General features: G+C 46.7%; 1 protein-coding gene across 3 annotated transcripts; it reads left to right on the forward strand.

Annotated features, from left to right (window-relative positions):
* The first annotated feature begins 974 nt into the window (after positions 1-974).
* RCC1L (RCC1 like) lies at positions 975-22076 on the forward strand. Of its 3 annotated transcripts, XM_063342015.1 has the most exons (13): positions 975-1322; positions 2135-2264; positions 4756-4884; positions 5762-5828; positions 6912-6963; positions 9323-9407; positions 10374-10555; positions 12003-12087; positions 13159-13332; positions 14628-14713; positions 16340-16390; positions 20317-20495; positions 21326-22076. In XM_063342015.1, the coding sequence occupies exons 1-13, from the start codon at positions 1041-1043 to the stop codon at positions 21510-21512; spliced, it is 1689 nt and encodes a 562-aa protein (XP_063198085.1). In that variant the 5' UTR covers positions 975-1040; the 3' UTR covers positions 21513-22076. The 3 variants fall into 3 exon arrangements, with proteins under 3 accessions (XP_063198085.1, XP_063198088.1, XP_063198086.1); XM_063342018.1 differs by lacking the exon at positions 20317-20495 and having other exon boundaries at positions 21322-21466; XM_063342016.1 differs by lacking the exons at positions 20317-20495; positions 21326-22076 and adding an exon at positions 20690-21299.
* Positions 22077-22971: the final 895 nt, after the last annotated feature.

Here is a 22971-nt window from a genome sequence, read left to right on the forward strand (position 1 = left end):
GCCCCAAATGGCGGTAGGGTGTGAGGGGCATGGGGCAGGCGGCCCAGGGCCCATGGGGCTGACAGGGCATTATGGGCAAGTGGCTCCCCGAGGCTGCGGATGCTGGTTCCTCCTGCTGCCTTGCAGAGGGCCACCATCTTGGGAGGCTGGCGGCCATCACAGCATGGCCGGTGGGCATCACAGTATGGCCGGTGGGCATCACAGCATGGCCGGTGGCCATTACAACACAGCTAGTAGCCATCACAGCACAGCTGGTGGCCATCACAGAATGGCCAGCACCTCTGAGACAGGGCTGCTTTTCAACAGGGAGCGTGGTGCGAGGGCTGTGCTTGGGTGCCACCCCAGCCTTGCCACCTCCACGCCAGGCGGGTCCGGGTTCAGGCTGGCGAATAGGTCTGGGTCTGGGTCTGAGCTTGGGCCTGGGGTTGGGTTTGGGTTTGCATCTGGGTGTGGGACTAGGTTTGGGTCTGAGGCTGGGTTAGGGTCTGGGTTTGGGTATAGAAGCGTTTTGGTTGGAAGACACCTTTAGGATCGTCAAGTCCACCGTTAACCCAGCACGGCCCAGTGACCACTGACCCATGTCCCTCAGCACCACGTCTGCCCGGCTTTTGAATACCCCGGGGATGGCGACTCCACCACTGCCCTGGGCAGCCTGTTCCAAGGCTTGACAACCCTTTCGGGGAAGGAATTTCTCCTAATATCCGTCCGAAACCTCCCCGGGTGCAACTTGAGGCCATTTGCTCTTGTCCTATTGCCTGTTCCTTGGGAGAAGAGACTGAACCTCACCTCGCTAACAGAATTAGAAGGACTGGGACTGGGACTGGGACTGGGACTGGGACTGGGACTGGGACTGGGACTGGGACTGGGACTGGGACTGGGTGGACCCCATCCGCAGCGATGCCGGCGTAGCCCCTTTAAGAGAAGACGGCCGCGGTCGCGCGCATGCGCGCAGGGGGCAGCGAGGCGGTGCGCCGCCGCGCGGGGTCGCAGGTGAGAGGTCGGCAAGATGGCGGCGGCCTGAGGGGCGCGGGGTGGCGGCGATGGCGCTGAGCGGAGTGCGGCGGGCGGTGGCCCTGGGCTTCCGCAGGGGCCTGGCCGAGGCGGCGGGCCCGCGGAGCACCCGCCAGCTGCGGGAGGCCGAGGAGGCCGCCCCGGTCTTCCAGTACGTGGGGAAGGCGGCCGAGAGGAAGGACCGCGTCTTCGTCTGGGGCTTCTGCTACTCGGGCGCCCTGGGCGTCCCCAGCTTCGTGAAGCCGGACGTGGGCTGGAAGAAGCCGCGGCGGATCCAACCCACGCCCTACCGGCTGGAAACGGAGGAGAAGGTGGGCGGCTGTTTTATCCGACAGGCCAAGGGTAGCCGTGCTTCTCACAGGGCGGTGCTCTTCCCCTGCCCGTGCCGGTTAAGCTGGGCAGGCTTCTTCGCTCGGCTTTGAAAAGCGTTAAGTAATCTGATTTAAAGACTTTGCCGTGATTAGTTTTTTGTATTGGTATGGCAGTATTCATCGGGATAATTTTTGGTATAACTGCAGTAGCAGGCAATTTGGAATATGTGTGTGTATATGTATACACATACACATCTATATTCTCTTGTCAGAGGCATAAGAGAGTAAGAATGTGAAAAACATTTATTAGAGAAATAGGACTTTATGTTCAGTGGCTTTCGCGGCTGCTTTCATCCTGATTAAATTGGAAGCTCTCGTTGAAAACCATGTTATTCTCTTGTCTGCATGTTTCAAACATAATGTTGTGCTGTCCAATTCCACGGAGGTCAGAGCTGTTATATTGGGCTTTTGGGGGGCAAAAAGTGACTAAAATGGGGGAATGTTATTCCCTTAATAATCTACTGCTGATACAGGTCAGTAAATAAATCTTTCTGTTGTGTTTGAATGGGTCCAAAATAATGCAAAAATAAAGATGTATGCACACGAAAGCAAAACTCTACACTGTTGTGCTTATCACTGAAGAGTGTTTCTGATTGTTTTTGCAAAGACCATATGCAGAATGAATTTGTGCCGTGTTTGGATGTAGCTTGATGAAAGAGAAATGCTGATGAACAAATAGCATGGGGTGAAACTTGTTTTTTCTAAGCCACGTTTTATAACTGAGCGGTGTGATTTTTGTTTGTCTTCCAAAGATATCCTCTGCCGCCTGTGGTTATGGATTCACACTGCTGTCCTCTACTACCACAGACATCACCAAGGTGTGGGGCATGGGGCTGAACAAGGATTCCCAGCTTGGATTCCAGAGAAGCAGAAGAGATCAAAGTAAGGATTGAGGTGGTGTAAGGGCTTACACAGGGGGCACACTGCAGGATACATGTGATGTGGGAAACTTCGGGTTAGAAGGCATGAAAAAAGTCCAGGAAGCTTTGATGCAGAGTGCGGGGCTGCACTTTTTTGTTTTTAAAAAGTTGTTTTTTTGGAGCTTAGCTGTGGTTTTGTGTGCTTTGTAATTGGTCAAGGTATGCATCTGTTCTATGCGCTGTGCTTATGTTCTTGTCTGAATGTAACTAAAATCTAAGTAACTATTAATACTGCAGAAGTGTGTTTGTTTTGGTTAAGGTGTTGCTTTGAATCTCTATAGTTTGAAAGATAGTGTAGTGGACTAGTTAATAAAACGACTTTGGCAAGATGGTTTGCTCACTTCTGTTGCCTTTGTGTCTGTAAACTAACTTTCTTTTCCACAGAGATCTTTTAATACAGTGTGAAACTGTAGGGGAGTTTTTTATTTTAATATCAAATTGCATTTTGAAGGAAAAACATATTATTTGGTCATTCCGTTATTCTGTCTGGTATACCAGGCTCTCAGAAGTGTTTAAGGTGATGATTTCTGTGCAGAACATTGCCACTTTCCACTGAACACATACATAACCCACAAACTTTCTTTCCTTATGGAACGTCTGTCTCTGAAAACATTCTTCCATAAATAATTGGGGAAAACCACTTTAAAAGCATTTTTTTCTCTTTATAGTGTTTAAGAGCAAATCCATTAAGGTATGCTGCATCTGATAAGGGCAAAAGATTGAACTTTGTGGAGAAGCAAAAGAAAATTGCAGCTACTGTACAGAATGCTGAAGTTGACAGTGGTGCTGCTAGCATACTGTATAGGTTTTCCATACTGTGTGCGCACAGCAAGTGTGTGTGCTTAAACAACAGCTTCAAAATGAAGCATCAACAGAAGTTTTTAAATGTTTCAGCTTTTACTCTTAGTTCTGTAAGTGCTGATGTCTCGTTGAGTGTCTTGTCATTTTCTTGTTTTTCATCTGACCTGCAGATTATTTTTGCAAGAGAATCCAGAAATAGGTTAAATAGTTTTGCAGTTCAAGCCCTTCTAAGTAAGGGAGGGTTCAGTGTTTGGTAGGATCTGTTGAAAATGCAGTGCAGATCAGTGGGATTGCTACTGCTCCGTATTTAACTTCCCACAGACAAGTTTCCTGTTGGATGTGCTGCTCATTACTCAGTTCACGCGCTAACTTCGGTACCTGCTAGTTCTAACACTGTGTCCCTGTAGATGCTTCATTTCCAGGGGAATTTGCAACTTCTGTCTTTTAGATGGTTGTATTTCATGCTCTAACTTCAGTTGTTTCTAAGCCAAGCTACTAATATTTTACTGTCACCCTCCTCTTAGCCAGCTTGTTGCCTCTTTTCTCCAAAATCCCTCAGATATCAGTGATGATTGCCACAGATCCCGGTAGCTTGTGTCATTCTGCTGGAAGGAACAGAGAGAGGAAAAGGTTTTTTGCTTTGTGATTTCCATGTCTCTTTAGACAGATACAAACTTTGCTGCCTTTCGGTTCCTGCTATATTGCGTGGCAGGCTCCCACCATTTGCAAGCAGCCGGTGACGCATGTCCTCGCATCAAGTAGTGCCTTACTGTAAAAGGGTATGCCCAGATTTTCTGGGGTTTTTTGATTGAAGGCAGTGAGAAGTAGTTAAAGCACTGCTACATGCGAGCAGAGTGCTGCTTTGTGTCCTCTGGGATTTGATTTCACTTGTTACAGTGGCTTTCTTTGATATCAAAGCTTTTTATCTCCCCTTAACCTTTTCCTTAGTACTGATTTATGTTTTGCTGTTCTTTTTTTTTTCCCCCTTTTTTTTTTTTATCCCAGTTGACTGTAACTGATTACATATTCTTTGAATTACTAAATCTTCTTTTTCTAGTACAGCCTGTCATTTTCTTAGGTAGACGTTAGATCTCTTATCCCCTATGGAGCCACGCTAGCTAATGTTTCTTGCATTCGTTTTTTCTGAAAGAGCCTTTAATCTGCTCTTCTTTAAATGCGAATCCCTAAGATTTTTTTTGTTCACCTTTCGTGCTGTCTTTTTGTGACTGCTGCTGTTGTACCTTGTTTGCAATATCCCCCGCTGCACTGAATACTTAGTTTGTGCTTGGTGTTAAGCTCTCTAGTAATCCAGCCTTATTCACCAAAGTGATGGAACATACGGCTGAAAGCCTCAGTTTCTCAATTTTGGCCGCCTGAAGCTGTAATAACATTCAGCTTCCGGGTATGATAGATTTTTGATTAGGCAGTAATTATTGGCTTCAACCATCCCTATGGCTTTTTAGCTTCTTCCCCCCTGACCCTAGTGAATCCCAGTCAGCCTTTTACTTTGGTTAGTATCTTGTCTTTCTAAAATATATCTGCTTTTTCACCAAAATAGAAGTGAGTGTGTGTGTACAACAGGATCGGCAAATATATGATGAATTTGCTTTGTGGAAGCTACTGACTTTCTAAATTTCTTTCTCTTCCTTAAGCTAAGGGCTATGAATATGTCTTGGAACCATCTCCAATTCCATTACCACTGGAGAAGCCGCAGCATACTCGAGTCTTGCAGGTTTCCTGTGGGAGAGCCCATTCTCTGATCTTGACAGACAGTGAAGGAGGTATTGTATCACTTGTGCTGGTGACAAGGGACACCTGACTATGCTTTTATTAAAAGCTCCGAAAAAGATTGTCTTCTGTCCTTTACAGCTAGACCCCATATGGGCTGTCTGTGCTGTAAATGGGATGCAGGTAGCTGTTGGCCTTTGTGGGATTGCTCCCGGGAGAGAGAGCCCTGAGCTGATAACTGCGTTGAGCTCTGCTTGGCTCAAGCTGTAAATGTGTTGGAAGCTTTTTCACTACAAGTGTTGCAAAATATGGTTTGTTTATCTAGCCTCAGGCCTCGTGTAAGTGTAGCCTGTTTGTCTTGTTCAGACAGACGTGTTTTTGAATTCAGTTTTGGATGGCTATGCCAATACTCCTGTGTTACTTTCTCCTTGAAGCCCCAGAGTGCTACATTTATAAAAGCAATCAATTAACAGGCCTTTACACAGAAGATCCTGTTTGTGAATTGGCTCTCCATGTCTCTGGGAATTCTCTGGTGCAGTGGCTTCAGTGCTGTGCTGAGCAATCCAGTGCTGCTTATCAGTGGGTGAGCTGGTTGGTTCGTTGATTTAATGCTCCTCTGGGAACGCTGATCTATTTCTGAGTCTCCTTGGCAACAGCAGGATGAACTAGGCAATTACTGAAAAACAGCCAATGGGCTCCAGGTACCGCTGCTGTGCCTCCAACAATATTGCTGGGATATTGTTGACTAAAATGGATTCAGTCACTTGAATTTAAGTGGACTTGGTTTGAAGAAAGCTTATGCCAATTTTTACAGTACTGTGCTCAACCTTTCATACTGGGGACCACGTGAAAATATTTTGTGTACCTGAAAGGAGGTCTTCAGGGGACTGGACAGTAATAAAACTGGTGCATTCTATCATTGTTTTTCAGTTTTCACCATGGGGAATAATTCTTACGGGCAATGTGGCCGGAAGGTTGTTGAAGATGAAACTTACAGGTGAGAATCCAGAGACCTTGAACTTCCTTAATGTTAAAAACCTAATTGCATGAAAATAACCCTATAGAAAAGCCTGGAGATGGGAAAAATCTGGTAGTATAAGGATGCCATTTAAGATTAAGGAGCCTGAGAATAGGCTCCTATGCTACGGACGTCATATAAATGGCCTGGCTTTAAACCCAGGCTGGGCGTGAGCACTCTTCTGACCACATTCACAAGAGACAGAAAGATGTCAGCATGTGATGGTTTTCACAGGGCAGGATGAGAATACCCAGCCTTCATAAATTGCTTTAGGTAATTGGTGTTAGTAGTCATTGTTTCTCCCTTTAGCCTCTCGGAGTGCAAGTGCTGTTTCTGAGGGTGTTAGAAATGCCATTTAATGATGAAAGAGGCATCCTTTTGTCGAATCTCTTTGCTGTAACTGCCTTTGAATCTGTAATGCTTTTCCTTTTGTGTGCCACACCAAAGCATATTCTCAAAATGCTCTGTAAGATAGTAGTGATGTAAGTGGATAGTGGGAATATGTTGAAAGTTACTGATACCCTGGCAGGGCCTAGAAGAGATCTTGTAGAGTTTAAGAAAATAGCTGTAATTTAGCTAGCCTTTTTTTGCCTTGATACTGGAAGTTAGTCATTGGATCTTTCAGAATTCCTGTTTCTGTGAAAGCATGACATGGACGTTAACGTTACACTGCTTGTGCTCTGGGATATCTGGTTAATCTCTAAGTGTAGCGTTTATATAGGTGCTGCAGTATTATCTGGTGTCTGTGCTCATTCTAGACTAGGGAACGTGTTTGAGGACTGCTTCTACCCCCAGTTCCCATGAGAGGTTATATTTAAAAAGTGACAGTTCTTAACTTCTTAAATAAGAGAATGCACAATTACTTTCCTTCTCTGTGCAGTAATCTTTCAGTGGAACTATGCTCCTTGAATGTATAAGAGAACCTGTGAAAGAATCTCTCTCCTTGTAATAGCAAAGTGGCTTTCCGTAAAGGCAGGTCTGCCTTCATGTTTTTTGGTTGCAATCCTCTGAAATCCTCTCTGTTGCCTTTTCTCTTCTCGGTGGTTGTTTGGTGGTGTCCAGTGAAAGCCATCTAATTCATCAGCTGAAGGAGTTTGACAGCAGAGTTGTCCAGGTAAGAGGATCATCTGAACTGAATTCTGAAGGTGGATTGGAAACTGAACAGCTGAGCTCAGAGGGTGGAAATCATTGGCACAAAGACTAGTTGAATGCCAGTAGCTAGTGGTGTATCACAGGGGTCAGTACTGGGTCTGATCCTGTTTAACATCTTCGCTAATGATCTGGATGATGGGGTAGAGTGTACCCTCAACAAGTTTACAGATGACATAAACCAGAGGAGTGGCTGATACACCAGAGGGTGGTGCTGCCATCCAGAGGCTGGAGAAATGGACTGACAGGAACCTCATGAAGTTCAGCAAGGGGAAAGGTGAAGTCCTGCACCTGGGGAGGAACAGCCCCAGACACCGCTATATGCCGGGGGCTGACCGGCTGGGAAGCAGCTCCGGGGGTCCTGGTGGACGCTAGGTTGGCCGTGAGCCAGCAGCATGCCCTTGTTGTAGAGAAGGCAAATGGTATGCTGGGCTGCATTAGAAGGAGTGTTGCCAGCAGGTCAAAGGAGGTCACCTCACCTTCACCTGCTCAGCACCGGTGAGGTCACACTTGGAATGCTGTGTCCATTTCGGGGCTCCCCAGTACAAGAGAGGCATGGATATACCGGAGAGAGTCCAATGAAGGGCCACTAATGTGATGAAGGGACTGGAGCGTCTTTCCTGTGAGGAAATGCGGAGAGAGCTGAGACTGTTTAGCCTGGAGAAGACTGAGGGGTGTGTCTTGGCAATGCGTATAAATACCTGAAGGGAGGGTGCAAAGAGGACAGAGCAGGGCTCTTTTCATTGCTGCCCAGTGTCAGCACAAGAGGCAGTGGGCACAAACTGGAACACAGGAGGTTCCCTGTGAACCTCAGGAAACACTTTTTTACTGTGACTGAGCACTGACACAGGTTGCCCAGAGAGGCTGTGGAGTCACTCTCCTTGGATGTATTCAAAAGCCATCTGGACATGATCCTGGACAGCTGTCTGTAGGTGGCCCTCCATGAGCAGGGGGGCTTGTAGCAGATGACTTTCAGAGGTTCCCTCAAAACTCAACAAGTCTGTGATTCTGTAGTGAGGGGAAAAAAAACAAACCCAAACAAGAAACCAAAGCCAGTATGAAAATCGTTCAGTTAAAGGTCTTTGAAATGACGAGGCAATCTGCTATATGGCTGCTTATAAAAAGCACAAGGTGGCATTTTTCTCTGTTACTTCACAGAGCAGTTGCAACTGGCAATGAAGAGTCTGAACTTACTGAAGAACTTTAAGGGAATGCCAATGCAGCATTTGCTTGCTCGACTTCTAGGGAACGCCTGCACGGCAGGGAGGTCGTTCTGACACCTCATCTCTTCCTGTTCTGATTTCTTGCTCTTGTTCACTTTTGTCACTTTATATCACTTGGGAACTGTGTTATTTTGAATTTTATCTTCCCCATTTCAGAAGTGAGCTGTGAGACTGTCCACTTAGACTAGCCAGCATTTCCCTAGGGCAGGTTTCTAGGAGAGCAAGGAGGGACTGCAGAGCAGTATAAATGCTGCTGAGTCTGCACATGGCTGCAGTGTTTCCAGGCACAGGAGCAGTTTGCTAGGATGTTTGTGCCACTGTAGCAGTGCTCTGTGGGCAAACGTTGCTCCTGTCCCACACAGCATCATAGAAAGCAAAGGTCTGTGTGATGAGAGTGTGCTGGGGTACATCCTAATAATGTTTGAATTAGGCTTGTAAACTTCTGTTTGGATTTTTGATTATTTTATTTTTTTCAAGGGAGTTGAATAATTGGTACCTGTTTGTACTTTGATGACAGCAGTTACGTGCTTAATATTCTTGGTAGTCAATCTCTTTAACTTGTGTATTTAAATCCCTTTAATCTTTGGCTAATTTTTAGTGTCTGCTTTTGAAGATCTTGGCTTTAATTCATGCCAAGCCTGTGGCAGTCATGATTGCTAGTTCAACATAAATGTCAATTTGAGAACAGATGTGTTCCTAGAGCGCTTACATGGCAAGGAATCAATAGCAGTTTGTAGCTGGCGTTGAGAGCCATGTGGTAGCACTCTGGGAAGGGAGGTCTCTTATTTACTCTTTGCTGTTTTATTGTCTTGCTCTGCTGAATTGAGCTTTCTATTAACTAGGCTTTGGTTTAGATCTCAGAAAAAATCAACTGGAGCCTCACTTTCCACAAAGAAAATTCTGCAGTTTTCTGTGCTGTATCATGCTGTTCTTACCCTTCCCTGTCTGTACAGCTGTTTGATCTGGAGAGAAAGGTCAAAATCTGAGCTGATGGGCATTGTAGAGGTTGATTGCTCTATTTGTCTGCCAGTAACGCTTCATTAAATCAGTTCTGAACATGTGACCTTTCCTGACCAGCTCTGGCTTTTTGTTTGTGTGCAGGTTGTGTGCGGGCAGGACCACAGCCTCTTTAGAACAGAGAAAGGTGCGGTCTATGCATGCGGATGGGGAGCTGATGGACAAACAGGTAGGAGCTCAGCTCAGCTTGCATTTCAGTCAGTTGATGAGTGTAGCAAGCTCTCCTGATTGAGAGCTTGTGGTGTATGTTTGTTGTGCATGTGTAGGCAGAAGGCATCTGGTATGTTTCCAGCTGTGTGCGGATGTTCTCAATACTCTTGGGTAACCAAACTGAGACAAACCAGTTCATTTTTAGAGGAGCTTTAGGATGCCACGCCGTCAATCCAAGCAGAATATGTCTACTGTTTGAAGCTTGTGAGAGGCTGTGGAAGTAGCATGGGAAGGTTAGCTCCCCTGTTCTGTGCAGGCTTTGCCTTCCCGATTCTCATTTCAGGGTCTGTTTTGCTGCTTGCTTGCTTTTTTTGAACTGACAACCTTTGGCAGCTGCTGCTGTCTTAGCATGGGACCTTTGGCCAGGCCCTTGTCCTGGTGGCTCCTGCTGTCAGAGGACTTCCAGTCCTTCCTACTGTTCAGTCCTGCTGCTCCTGAAGCTGAGTTCTGCCCATGGTTCTCTTGTGTGGACGTACTGTAGCCTGTCTTGTTTGTCATCTACATTCTGGCCTCTTGTCCAGACAGCTCTTTGTCATGTAATGTGTTTGCTTCCTAGCCTTTTTTGCCGCTTCACATGCTGTTGCCTAAGCTGATGGCAGTGTGCTGTCATTCCTGGCTCTCCTTGCAGAAGACAGGATGCAGCTGGTTTGTGAAACTTCACCTCTGTTGGGTTATCTGACTAGCTTGTTTACTGCTCTCTTGAACACTTTGGTCCATGCAGACAAGAGAGATGAGGGCCTAGACTGCTTTCCAGTTGTCATTGTATAAAGTAGTTTTGTACTCTAGAGAGGTAGCTTGGGCTAGTAGAACCAGTGTTTGTGGTTGCTTGTCCGTTGAAGCAGGTAGTTAAGAGATGTGGACAGAAAGATTTATTTTATTTTGGAGGGAGAAAAATTCTTCATCATCTCTCTCTTTTTCCTTTCAGGTCTTGGACACTACGACATCACCAGTGTTCCTACTAAGCTACGCGGTGACATTGCTGGAGTAAACATTATCCAGGTCTCTTCCTATGGGGACTGTTGTCTGGCTGTTTCAGATGAGGGAGACGTCTTTGGTTGGGGAAATTCAGAATACTTGCAGTTGGCATCTGTCACAGAAACCACACAGGTCAGTTGGCCTGGGGGTGTGTTTTTACATGTTTCAGTTCAGCTGCTGCGCATATTGTTAAAAATTACACAGTTCTCCATGCTCTGGGTTCTTTTGACAGCAGTATAAATCAATATAAACTAACACCACTAGCAGGCTGATTTTACCTATGCTTACAAAACCAATCTGTCAGAAATGTTTGTATAGCTGTAGGGCAGTGTATTGCCCAGCTATTGATAGGCAGAGGCTTGTGTCACCTCACCCGAGTTGTTAGTCTGTTATAAAGGAACAGCACACCCCATGTTCTCCTTTCCCCATCCTATGGGCTTTGCACCAAATTGAGATCCAGCTTGAGTGCTTGTGCTGGTTTCAGGACAGTAATTAGTCTTTTGGCTGGCTAATCTAGAATTTTGAGTGGTCCTGCTTTGAGCATGGTGCAGTTCCAGATGACCCTTGGAAGTCCCTTCCAGTCAACCCATGCGTTGGTGATTTTTTTCACGAACAACCTTAGTAGGTTTATAGCTGAGTCCTAAACAAATCCCAGTGTCTCACAGATAAAATTTTTTTTGGAGCAAACTTACGTGGGGCAAAAATATAGTGCTGACTTGACACTGAGCATTGTAGTACTGAGGTAATTAGGCAGATGGTCTCCTCTTACAGTTAGTTCAGGAAATTGAGTCAGGGAATTAATTAATATTCAAGCTATTCTTGGCAGAAGGCTAAGAGCAGACAATTGCATTAGTATGGCTTCAGTAAAATATGTACCTTTTTTTCCCTCCTAATGTATCCTTCATGTAGGGCTAATTACTGAGACCCATAAGGCCTAAAGACAATGACCAGGTGAAGTAGTGTTGTAGTTTCCTGGCTGGATGGAAGTCAGAGGGCCTGAAATGGATGAATGTCATGTTTGCCAAAACAGGAGTTTTAGGTACAGTATAGATGAAGTCCAAATTGTGGAATAGCAGAGTAGGATATTGTCTGTGAAATCCAGGGTCACTGTTTACATGTGTCAAGCCATGTAGGTTTTTATTGTGTTGAACTGTACCAAATAAGAGTGATTTTCTGCGAGTGATTTTTCCCTGCTATGTTAAAAAATGCCACCGCAGACTAAATTTTAGTGAGCTTCTCCATTGTGAAAACTTGCAAATGTGCTCACCTATTGACTTTCCCATTGTGTCTGACTTAGAGAGCCAGGGATATAAGCAGATGTTAAGCATTCCCAGCTTTGTTGCCAAGCTTTTCAATGGGTAACTTTTTCCACTTTGTCTGCACTCTCAGCCTTAATGAATTTCCTGTAGTTTTTTTAATCTTGGGAGGTGTATTCATTCTGTTATTCAGGCAATAAAGGTTGTCTGAATCAGGAATTCAGTGTATGTAAGCTCTAACCAGAATGAGAGAACAAGTTAAAAATGCATGTCTGGTTTGCAGTTTACCTTATCTCTAACAACTCTCTTGCAACCTCATGCAGGTGAATGTTCCCAGGCATTTGCCATTCAAGATTGGGAAGATAAAGGAGGCCGCGTGTGGAGGGACTGGCAATGTTGTGCTGACGGGTGAGTTCACTTTTACAATTGTCCTCTTTAGTGCAATGCCATGCAGTAGATGGATTTAACCTTGTGGAGCAAGCATGTTGTTTACTGGAAACGAGGAAGTACTTTCTGTTACAAAGAAAGCTGGGAGACTGAGAAACCTGTGATTTAAGAATGTACTGGGGGAGTTATTTCCACTGGCTACTGTTGCTTCCAGTACATGCTGTTGCGAGTGCTTATGCAAACAAGAACAAGAGCATGGTTGCTGCGTGCAGTTCTGATCTTGTTTGCTGATCACACGGGTATGTGTGGCCTATAATGGAGATGGATATAGGGAGGAAGTAAGGCAACACTTGAGAGAAAGAAGAGCCCTTCAGACTGAATATAAATCTGACATGTAAATAAATCTTGATTAAACTAGGCTGGAAAGCAGAGAGTTCTGAGAACAGTGAAACTGCAGCAGGCTTCTTAGTGAATGCTGCTTTGGATTGCCTGTGGCCAGGGGGAGCACAGCTTGGAAGAAAGTCATTGAGTAAAGGAATGAGGGAGAGGATTGTACTACTTTTATGAAGGATCATCTCAAGGAAGACACTCATATATGTGTATGATGCAGTTGTTGTGATGACAAGACATTTGAGCTTCTAGTGTGAAGGAAGCAGAGGTAGCAGACATAGCAACTTACTCTGTCTTATGCTGTCCAACTGATGCCTTTCCCAGGCACCCGGTTTAAGGCAGAATGCCAGGCAGAGCAACTGGCTTACTGCTGGTTTGGCCATGCTTCAAAGGAAAAAGCAGTGATAATAAAAACACTCAACCTCTGTCCCATCAGTCAGTAAGCTGAAGTATTTTATCCAGCCCACACTGTGTTGGCATTATTTCCCTATGAAGCTTGATCTGCTTGCACAGCTTAGGAAAAAAAAAAAAAAAGGAGCATTTGGATGGGAATGCATTGTTTGCAAATTTTAAATAATGAAAAGGTGCTAGACCGCTCGGGGAGAAAGGAAAATATCCCTTTGGATCTGATTAACTCTTGGTCATGGCAAGAATTTCACAAGCACAGACTTTCTTACAGAATGTGTTCTTATTGTAATACAGAAGAAGGAAATGTTTTTGTCTGGGGATATGGAATTCTTGGGAAAGGACCAAACCTAATAGAGACAGCAGTGCCAGAGATGATCCCACCCAGCCTTTTTGGCTGGTCAGACTTCAATCCGGACATCCGTGTTGCTCACGTTCGCTGTGGACTCAGCCAGTTTGCGGCACTTACAAGTAAGTTTCTAGTCCTACTGTCATGGAGAAGTCACATTGCTGTTGGCAGTTCAAAGAAAAAAAAATAGCGCCCATCTTTCTTTAAACTTAAAGCACACTGGAATGCAACAGGACAAGTGGGCAGCACATTTACAGGTGTCAGCTTGATTTCTAACGTAGGTACTGCACTAACTTATGCTTTAATTTAAAAAGTGTTATTCTGCTAAAGCAAATAAACAAATTTCTCTCAAATGGAAAGCCTGGGAAGGTTTTTTTCATTTCCTTGTACGAAGTCAGTCAGTTGCACTTTAGAAGCAACAGGAATTTATGTGAAAAATGAACAAACTAATGCTAAGTCTAAATTGACTCTTCTGACCAATTGAGTTAGCAGTCTGAGGTGTAAAGGCCTACATGTTTGACATGCAAAGGGTATAATATTCTGGTATATACACTGTACTTTTTACCAGCCTTTAAAGGAAGTTTTGAATTTGACAGCCATTTAAAAATGGGCAGCAGAGGGCAGCAGCACAGAGAACCTATGTACTTGGTGGTGAAAGTAATAGCTTACTAATGAAAAGTGCCAGGTGCTTGATCCTTCTTGGGGAAGTGGCTGGTATGCATGACACTATCAGTGTGGTCACAGGGTGCTTGTACCTGGTCTCCCACTGATAGTCAGGAAGCATTAGAAACTGCATTCCGATTAAATTGTACTTATGTTACAGATTGTGTTTTGGTTTTCTCTACTGTGGGGTAAATCTGAACGCTTCTGAGATCAACATGTTTTGCTGAGGAGCTTAGAAGTCTTCAACTCTGTTGAACGCAGGTTTTTTCTTTTCCCCAGTTGTCATCAGAAGGTCACTTATTCAGGCAGCTGAATAGCCAGTCCCTAGGTGATGGCTTGGGACAGATTTCACTGCCTTGCTTACTTGATTTGCTCTGCTGATAGCTGATGTGGGTCACCTGTAATTGTCTAACTTCCAGCACAAATTATTCACTTCACCACAAATGATTCCCTGGAATCTCTTCTGCTGCGCTCTTTCTTCAAATAAAATTGCAAAGCAAGAGCTGTAAGAGCGGGAAGCCGAGACTTGTGTCCAAAACTTGCTGCTTGTCCTGCTCATTAGGCATCATTTTCCCCAAGCGCAAGTACATTTATTGTACTTGGAACTAAACTCAGTGGCTTTCATACTGTGACTATAACCCTTTATACTCCCAGAATCACTGTAGCCGCACTTGCCAGCATCGCAGGTAGAATTCTTCCTTTTTAATGACTCTGTCCTATTTTATTCTCTTTATTCTTTTTTTTTCATGTATAGACAGAGGAGAACTGTTTGTATGGGGCAAGAATCTAAGAGGGTGCCTGGGAACTGGAAGAATCGAAGACCAGTATTTCCCATGGAGGGTAAGGATGGTACTGTTAAGGCCAAGAGTGTATTCTTTAGGTAGTCTTTGTTATCCTGAGAGTAAGAAATGTCATTTGCTCTGTAGTTTTGTTGAGTAAACTGGAAGCCTAAGAAGACTGTAGAACTGCTTCGTTTTCCAGAGGTCCTTGCATAGCCTGCTTAGGGATAGAGGTATTCAGTAAAGTTTTTTTGGTCTGCTATTTCAGTATTGATTTCAGATCCTAAAGCGATATCTGGTGCTGTGCCATCACATCTGAACAATTCTTACCTCCCTTCTGTTCACAGTCTTCTGCCTGCTACCCCTTACTGCCTCTTCCCTCCCCTCCTAACCCGCACTTCACTTTTGTATGTGCTGCAAAGAAAACCACTTCTGGTCATCTGTGACCCAAAAGACTTGCGTTTCACATCTAAATTAGGTGAACGTTTTGGTCATGGTGGTTAGACTATAGTGGCAGCAGGTCCACATAGCAGTGGGCTTCCTTCCCCTGCTCCTCTTCCAAGTCAAGCACCTATGGTGGTGGGTCACTGCTCTGAGTGTGTAGTTACAGTAGGAGATCCTCAGCCACTAAACTGTTTTCATAGCTGTTTCACAACGCTTCCAGTTCCACTCCCTTCTCTCAGATGGCTCCGAGAGACAGACTCTGTGGGTATAGAAGAGTCCTTGGCTCTGGAGTTCAGCGCTCAGCCTAACAGATGTTCCCAGTCTCCATGAAGGCCGAGTAGGAGAGGGGGGAGGCAACCAGTTGGACCACCCTGGAGTCCCTTTCCGTGTGTCTGAATTTGCAGTGGATGTGTTTCTTCAGCATGCTTTCTTCTCCTTTTAAAAATGAACAAAAAAAGACCAACTCTGGAGCATTTGCCTAAATGCCACGTTGCTGTGGCTGAGTGGAGTTTCTGAATTCACCAAGTGTGGCACGTCCACGTTTCCCCAAGTGTGAACATGGAGGGTTATGTTCCCTCAACCAGCCAGCTCCTGTCTGACAGTACTATGGTGACACTGACCAAAGCAAGGGCAGTTACCAGGATACTTGTCTGTGACCTACTGCCCTAGAACTAGCCATCTCTCCTCTCTCTTATCTCTAAGGAAAAACTTGCATTTTTAGCCTCTGCTTTCCTTGAGATTGAAGTCAGCTTTAAGTGAAGGAGCTATAACTACTCTGGTCAGTGAGCTGGGTCTGCTTAGCATCAAACCAAAACTGCTTTAGGCCGGGTTGAGCTTTTGCCCCATTCCAGTCCTTGCTGATGAGAGAAGAGGCAAATCTTTGTGGTGCTCGGGCAGATCCTCTGCTTGCTCTCTGCATTATGCTCTGTTCAGTCATGCTGTTTCTGCTGGTGAACAGATGGGCTGAGGCTACAGTCTCCTCGCTGTCTGCTAGTGAGCCCTCTCTTTCTGTCCTTCCAAAGGTTTATGTGCTTCTGTGAAGGGAAAAGGGGAATATTTCACAGCTCAGTGCACAAGCATGGCTGGTGCCGAATCTTGCTTTGTCTGAGTATTCAAGATGGCACTTCCATCATTAAAAGTCCTTGTGAAACCAGCTGGCATGTTAAACAGGAGGGTGAGAAATAGGAAATACCAGGTGCAAAATACCAGCTTGAGAAATAATCCACTCTTGTGTCTGATGCAGGTGACTGTACCCGGTGAGGTGGTGGATGTTGCGTGTGGAGTTGATCATATGGTAAGCATGGTTAAGTCTTTTACCTAGTAATATTGCTGGGCCTCAGCACTGTGCTAAGAAGATGGTTGGACTTGGTGATGAGCTTCTTAGAAAGGAAGACTCATTCAGCGAAGCCAAGCAAGAAGTGACTGTGAGCAGAGGCAGCCATAGCAGTGCGTGGGTGTGTTGTGATATCTGCCTTGTTGTAACTCTCCGGCCTGGCTGCAGGAAGGAAGCATGTGCCTTGAGGGGAGTGGGAATGCAAGGAGTGCTCCGGCCAGCTCATGGTGAGCTCCCAAAGAGCCCTCTGTGCCTAAGGGTGAAGAGCATATCCCTCAGGGAGGACTGTCACGAGATGAAATCTGTAGGATAGGACACTCATTTATGGACACTTTCCCTTTCACTGGCTCTGTGGTGTTAGTGTTGGGCTGAGCCAAACTATTTCTCAAGGGCAAGTGTTGGGTTTTTTTTTATAACTATTTTTTTATGTGGAAGAAAAATCATGCTGGCTGTTGGAGTCCAGCACAGCTGTCCTCGGTGTCCACCACCAGCTGCACTCCGCGCAGGCTGCTGTTCCGTGCGGAAGCTGGATGTGCAGCCAGCGGCCTGGAGGCAGCGCTGTGCTGTTATCCCAGGCTGTGGCAGGTTTTCCATGCGCACTCCAAAGGCTGAACACCCAAGGAAACACATTCATTAAACTGGAAGAGTGAGAAATTGTTTGCAGGGGAAAGCACTGTTAAATAAGACGGCATGGAAAGGTAAATCACAGGCTGTCTATGCTGCCCTTGCTGTGGAAGGACAGATTGATAGTGACAGTAGCCAATCTAGTGTATTTATGGGGGTAGGCTGGAAACAAAGCTCCCCTTCAGCTACTTGCGGGTCGCTGCTCCGGCAGTGGACATGAGCGGCACTCGCTGCTCATCAGGTACTTCTATCTTTGTGTGCTGATCACAAACCACTGCCTTTGATTCTTCTGGGGAGTCCCCGCACCCTTTCTGTCTTCAGGGGTACGGTGGCTCTCCGTCGCAAAGAGCCCTTCTAGATCAGCCAGGCTTTTTGGTAGCACCTAGCAGGGGAAGCAGAGCCTTGTTTCTCGGTACCTTCTTAGCAGAGAGGTTGTGGTGAGCACATTTAGGACACGGAAAGCTGACGGAGATGGGATGCAGCAGCGGTATGTACCTGTAGCAGGCATTTACCAAATCTCACACTGGAGTGTGGGGAAAGGGTCTCCTGTGAAATACTCCAGACATCAGGCAGAGTTCTGTCATTTCTCCCTGTGTGGGATATTTCTACTGTGTAAATTATTTTGGCAAAATCCAAGCTAATGTTTTTAATAAAGTGATTATAAAGTCTTTGTCAGTAGTAATGGGAATGTTCTTGAGCCTGACTTCACACATGAGCTGCTCTGTCTTGTACTCTGCATTTAAACTCGAGCGTTTCAGTTCACAGTGATGTGACAGGAAATCTCTTCTGAGCTGAGACGCTTCCACACCTGCAGGGCTGGTCCCGTTGTAGGCAGGCACTGTATCCACGGGCCCAGGGGACACTGCCTGCTCGCCTTTTGGCTCCGTTGGCTGAAATTCTACATCAAATCTGTTGTGTAATTATCAAAATTCAGAGGGTAAACTCTACCTTGATGAAGATCTTTGCATAAAATATAGGAAAGGTGAAACAAAGTGACAGGCAGAAATAGACATAGACTGAAGTACAGAAATAGAAATACGTATATCAGTTGTTATTAGTGTTACTGTGTAACTGGAATTGTGGTGTGTTGAGGCAGAACAAGCAGAAAGCTACTGTTAAATTGTGGCAGACCTTCACTGCTGTGTTTCCATAAGCTTTAGCTTTAATTTATACTTTATTCTACGTGCGACTTGGGCAACTTGAGCTGCCCAAACATGTCTTGTTGGCCTCATGGGAGTAGCTGTGCCCTTTTAACATGAGGAAGCTTGTTAAAGCATTCAAAACAAATATAAAAAACTATGGTAAGAAAGGTGTTACGAACAATTCCCTTGGTGGATGTTGCTGTTTGAGGAGGGCTGCACAGCAGGGCCGGGGAGTGCTGGGGAGTGCTGCAGGCTTTTAGCTGCTCCCGTTCACAGCTCTTTGCTGATGCCGCTCGGGGATGGGCCTTTTGGATGAGAATTAATGCCGTGTGGTACCTGGTTGTGTTGCAGTCTTGCTGTGCAATAAATTGCAAAATCTGTGTGTTAATTAGATGCCAGCAAGGTCTTTAGCCCTAAATAGAAGTGTTGTATGGCTTAATGCAGTGGGAGTGTTGCGCTTTCGTTACAGTGGCTGTGGGCATTCTCCAACACGCTGCTTGATGGGAGCACGGTTAGCGGCAGAGTCTGTGGTCTGGCAAACACCAGCACTGGCCCTTCTTTTGGTTAAAGGGGTGCGGGCGGGGTTGACCTCGGCCAGGTGCCCACCAAGCTGCTCTGTCACTCCCCCTCCATCAACAGGACAGGGGCAGAAAAATATGACAAGAAGCTTGTGGGTCACGAGGAAGACGGGGACATCACTTACCAGTTACCATCATGGGCAAAAGAGGCTCAACTTGGGGAAGTTTGTTTATTGCCAGTGAAACAGAGCAGGATAATGAGGAATAAGAAAAAATCTAAAACCTTTCCCTCACCCCTCCCTTCTTCCCAGGCTCAACCTTAATCCTGAGTTCCTACCTCCTCCCTCTCCTTGTTCACTGACCGCGGTGTCTGCGTGGTTGTTTCTCACACGTTCTAGCTCCTCTTTCCTAGCTGCTGTTTTGCAGCAGTTTTTCCCCCTTCTTACATGTGTTATCGCAGAGGTGCTACCCCCATCGCTGGTGGGCTCAGCCGGGCCAGGGCCAGGTCCCTCCTGGAGCTGGGTGTCCCCGTCTGTGCCCGGCATGGGGTCAGCTCCTGCTGCCTTCTCCCAGAAGCCACCCCTGCACTCCCGCTACCAAAACCTTGCCAGCCAGTACAAGTGGGCATTGCTGAGATGGTTTGATCCAAGAGATCAGACTAGAGTGTGTCCAGGGCCATTAGCGAGGCTGTGGCAGCAGTTGTTTCGTTATTCGTAGCATCCTGCACTACTTGTGAAGTTAGATATGGCCTGAGGCCCCCAGGCCCAACACCACCTCCCAAGGTATTTGCATTTGGCTCAACAGTTTTGTAGAGGGGCCAGCGTGTGAGGTGGCTCTGGTCCACATAGACCACACAGACCACCAGGAAAAACACTGACTGAAAAAGACCAGAGTTTACTTTCCCATCGCAGATCCTTTGGCCTGTCAGCTTGCCTCTGGGGGCCGTGCTACTCCTGTTCGTGTGCTGAGAGCAGCTCATCAGATATTTTTTTTTATTAATCCCCATGTGCTGAAGGGAGTCACCACCCACCCCAAAACACAGACAACCAGCACCTCCTGCTCCCTGTAGGTCCATCCAGGGCTGGGTTGTCTCCAGCAGCAGGTTGCGAATTGGGGAACGTGGGGACAGGGGATGAGCTGGGTCCAAATGTATTTGGAGATGGGTGATGGGGCTTTTGGAGATAAGAGAATCTAACGGCATCCCTGCAGGAGTGCCCTTCCCCTTACTGCCCTATATCTAGGAGAGAACTGAGACAAATGTTTTATTTAAGGAAAAAAGGCTCAGAAAATAGAAAAATAAATACACTCTTTACCCCACCACCTCTGACCTGTCAAAGGCAGCCACAACTTGAGAGGTTTATGCTGCCGCCCCTGTGGCCGTGCAGGAGCCCTGCCTGGTGTAGCGACCCCAGGTCATTACAGGTATGCGCTGGAAGGCACCTTTGCGTCATTCTGTCCTTCAAAGCATGGCAAATTATACAGCCCAAAATATACCTGCATCCCTAAATATACCTGCAGTGAGGGGGGGATACAGGCCAGGGACATACACAGGGAGCAGCTCAAATTAGAACTAAAATAACCTACTTGATTTTGCATTGATTAGCAAGAGTACTTCACCCTCCAAACACCGCCGTGCAGTCAGCTTTGGCTTGAAATAGCCTGGAAGTGCCTCGGGATGAGCTGCTCGCATGGAGCCGTGGTCGTGTACAGCTCTAAGCACGTCGGAGCAGGGCTGAGACATGTTATCGGCAGCCGGGGCCGGGGGGCTGCAGGAGAGAAGGGGTGAGAGCACCATGCCCAAATTCCCCGTGCCAAGAGGCTGCCCACAATTCCCTGCAGCCGCCCCTGAGCCCCCTGCATGGCGAGGCTGGGCTTGTCTGTCGGCAAACTGCTCACTGGGAGCAGAACACACAAAAGCTCAGAAACTGGACTATTTTAGGCACCCGCTATGTTACAGCAAATGCTTTTCTCTACAGGAACCTTCAAAAACAAATGACTCAGAGAACTAATAACGCCGAGAACTGAGGCACTCAAAACACTCCTGAAATGATGTTACTTCGTCATGAGTTAGCTGAATCTATTTTCGTAGTGGTTTTTGCAAGGGGCTGGAGTCGCCCCCAGCACCTCCTGCACAAGGGCATGAGCCTGTGCACGTAAAGTTAAAAAAAACCACAACCCAAAATCTGATGTTAAAAACCTCTCAGTGTGTGCACTGTTTTCGCGGTCTAGGTGCCAGTTTAACAGCCCAAACCCTGCGTGTTTACCCTAAGACGCCAGTTGCTTTTGTAGGTAGCTGCAGGCAGTGCTGAGGTTGTATCACGCGGCGTGTGTTGCTTTTTATTTTTTTTAATGGCTTAAACCATGGGCAATGCTCTGCATTAAGGCTGCATCCCAGATTAGCAATCCCACACTAAATTTTTACATGGATGCTCTTACACTTGACCAGACGAGTCAAAAATGGGTTACACTACGCTAAAAAAGAAGATACTTTTCTTGACCACAGTTTATGTTGATGAGCTACTTCCCTTTAAACAGCCGTTATAAATTGATATAACTATGATGGGGTGATGATACACCTAATTTCACTGTATTTTCTTGCACCCTTCAGCCAGGTTCTTCAGCTCCTCCTTGGTGAGAAGCGTGTGGCAATGGCACTGCGCAGCCGCGTTGTTTGCCGAGCCTCGGCCAGCACCCAGCAGCGACCACCCTGAGACAGTCCACGAGGGGATGACAATTGTCCCCGTCCCTCCTGGGGTGCTGGCGCGGGGGAGGCCCCGCTGGGGCTCACCAGGCTTCTAGGTGTCTTACACCCTTCTGTGAGCAGGTAGAAGTTAAGCCTTGCAAACAGACCAGCGGTATCCCACTGCCTTCTTACTTTGAGGGAATCAGATGGGGCAGGTTTGGTGGCTCCCAGAGAACAGCTGCAGGACGGAGAAGATGGTGGTGGGGTAAAACCCATGCGCTGACTGGTCTGGGACCCCCAAGAGCCTCAGGGACGTCTGCAGACGTGGGTGTATGTAGGCAGAGGGCAGTGGTGGGAATAAGGCCCAGCGTGGCAGTCGGTCAATAAAAAAGGATGCGCTACATCTTATAGACAATGCCAAGCTCTGCTTTATTTTCATCAGTTTGATCAGTACAAAAGCAGACAGCGTATGTTTCACTTCTTATTCTTTTTCATTTTAATTAACACTTTACAAAGTACAAAATATACTGTCATTTATTTTGGAACATTAGGGTTTTTTTCTTTTTTTTGTTTGTTTTTTTTTCTTTTATTTTTTCCCCCCATACAGTACATAAATCTCAGCTTTTCAGCATAAGACCAGCAAAGAAAACAAGCGTGTGCACTCGCTGGGAAAGCAAAGCATCCACTTCTCAGCTCCGCAGGTCGTGCCCAGAGCACAATCCTCAGCTGCTGCCACCCCTCCCTCCGCCCCACGCTGTAACGTGCCCCTCGCCCAGAGGCTGGCACAAAGGCCACCGACACTTTCGGTGTCCCCTGTGCCTTATGCCCCACCGAGCGCAGCCAGCGCTGCCCACACCAGCAGCCTGGAGCAGGGGGTGCAGCAGAGGGTGGGCTCCCCTCCCCAGTTGGTTTGCCTTAGTCTGGTAATTAAAGGGGGGAAAAAAATTTGCATTTTTTTGTTCCCCCCGGCAAAGGACAGGCTCCCGTGGAGAGGTGAGCAGGGAGGAGAGGCTGCAGGAGTTGGGGTGCCCAGGGCTACTGGCATCCCCAGCCCGACCTCAGCCAGTTTGGTGGGTGTCTGACGACAGAAGTGGTATTTCTATAAATAACTTTTTTTTAAGAAGGTCCTAAAGATCTATGTTTCCTCCCCAGGCTGCCCAGCATGGCCGTTCTAAGCAGCCGGGGAGCAGAGGGGCAGACCCTGGGCCGAGCTGGGCGGTCTCTCTGCTCTCTTGGCAGTTCTAGAAATTTGAGTTAATGCTACAGCCATCCTGGGGATCTGGGGAAAATTTAGCCTCCTTCTTAAGTCCAAAAAAAGGAGAGAAAGAGAGAAATGCTTCATCCCGTTGAAGCCAGTTGAGACACTAATGAAGTGGCGATGCACTATGGCCGTGGAAGGGCTGAGCCCCCCACACCCGTCCAGCTCTGCATGTGCCCAGCGCAATGGAGTTACGGCATAAACCTGCACCGTGACCCGCAGGGCGACAGCGGAACCAAACCAAACACCTGTCCCTGAGCACTGGTGAGGACGATGAGGCTTCCTCCACGCAACACTCCCTCCACATCAGCCCTCCC

Source organism: Chroicocephalus ridibundus, chromosome 7 (genome assembly GCF_963924245.1).
Source record: "Chroicocephalus ridibundus chromosome 7, bChrRid1.1, whole genome shotgun sequence".
NCBI classification, from domain to species: Eukaryota; Metazoa; Chordata; class Aves; order Charadriiformes; family Laridae; genus Chroicocephalus; species Chroicocephalus ridibundus.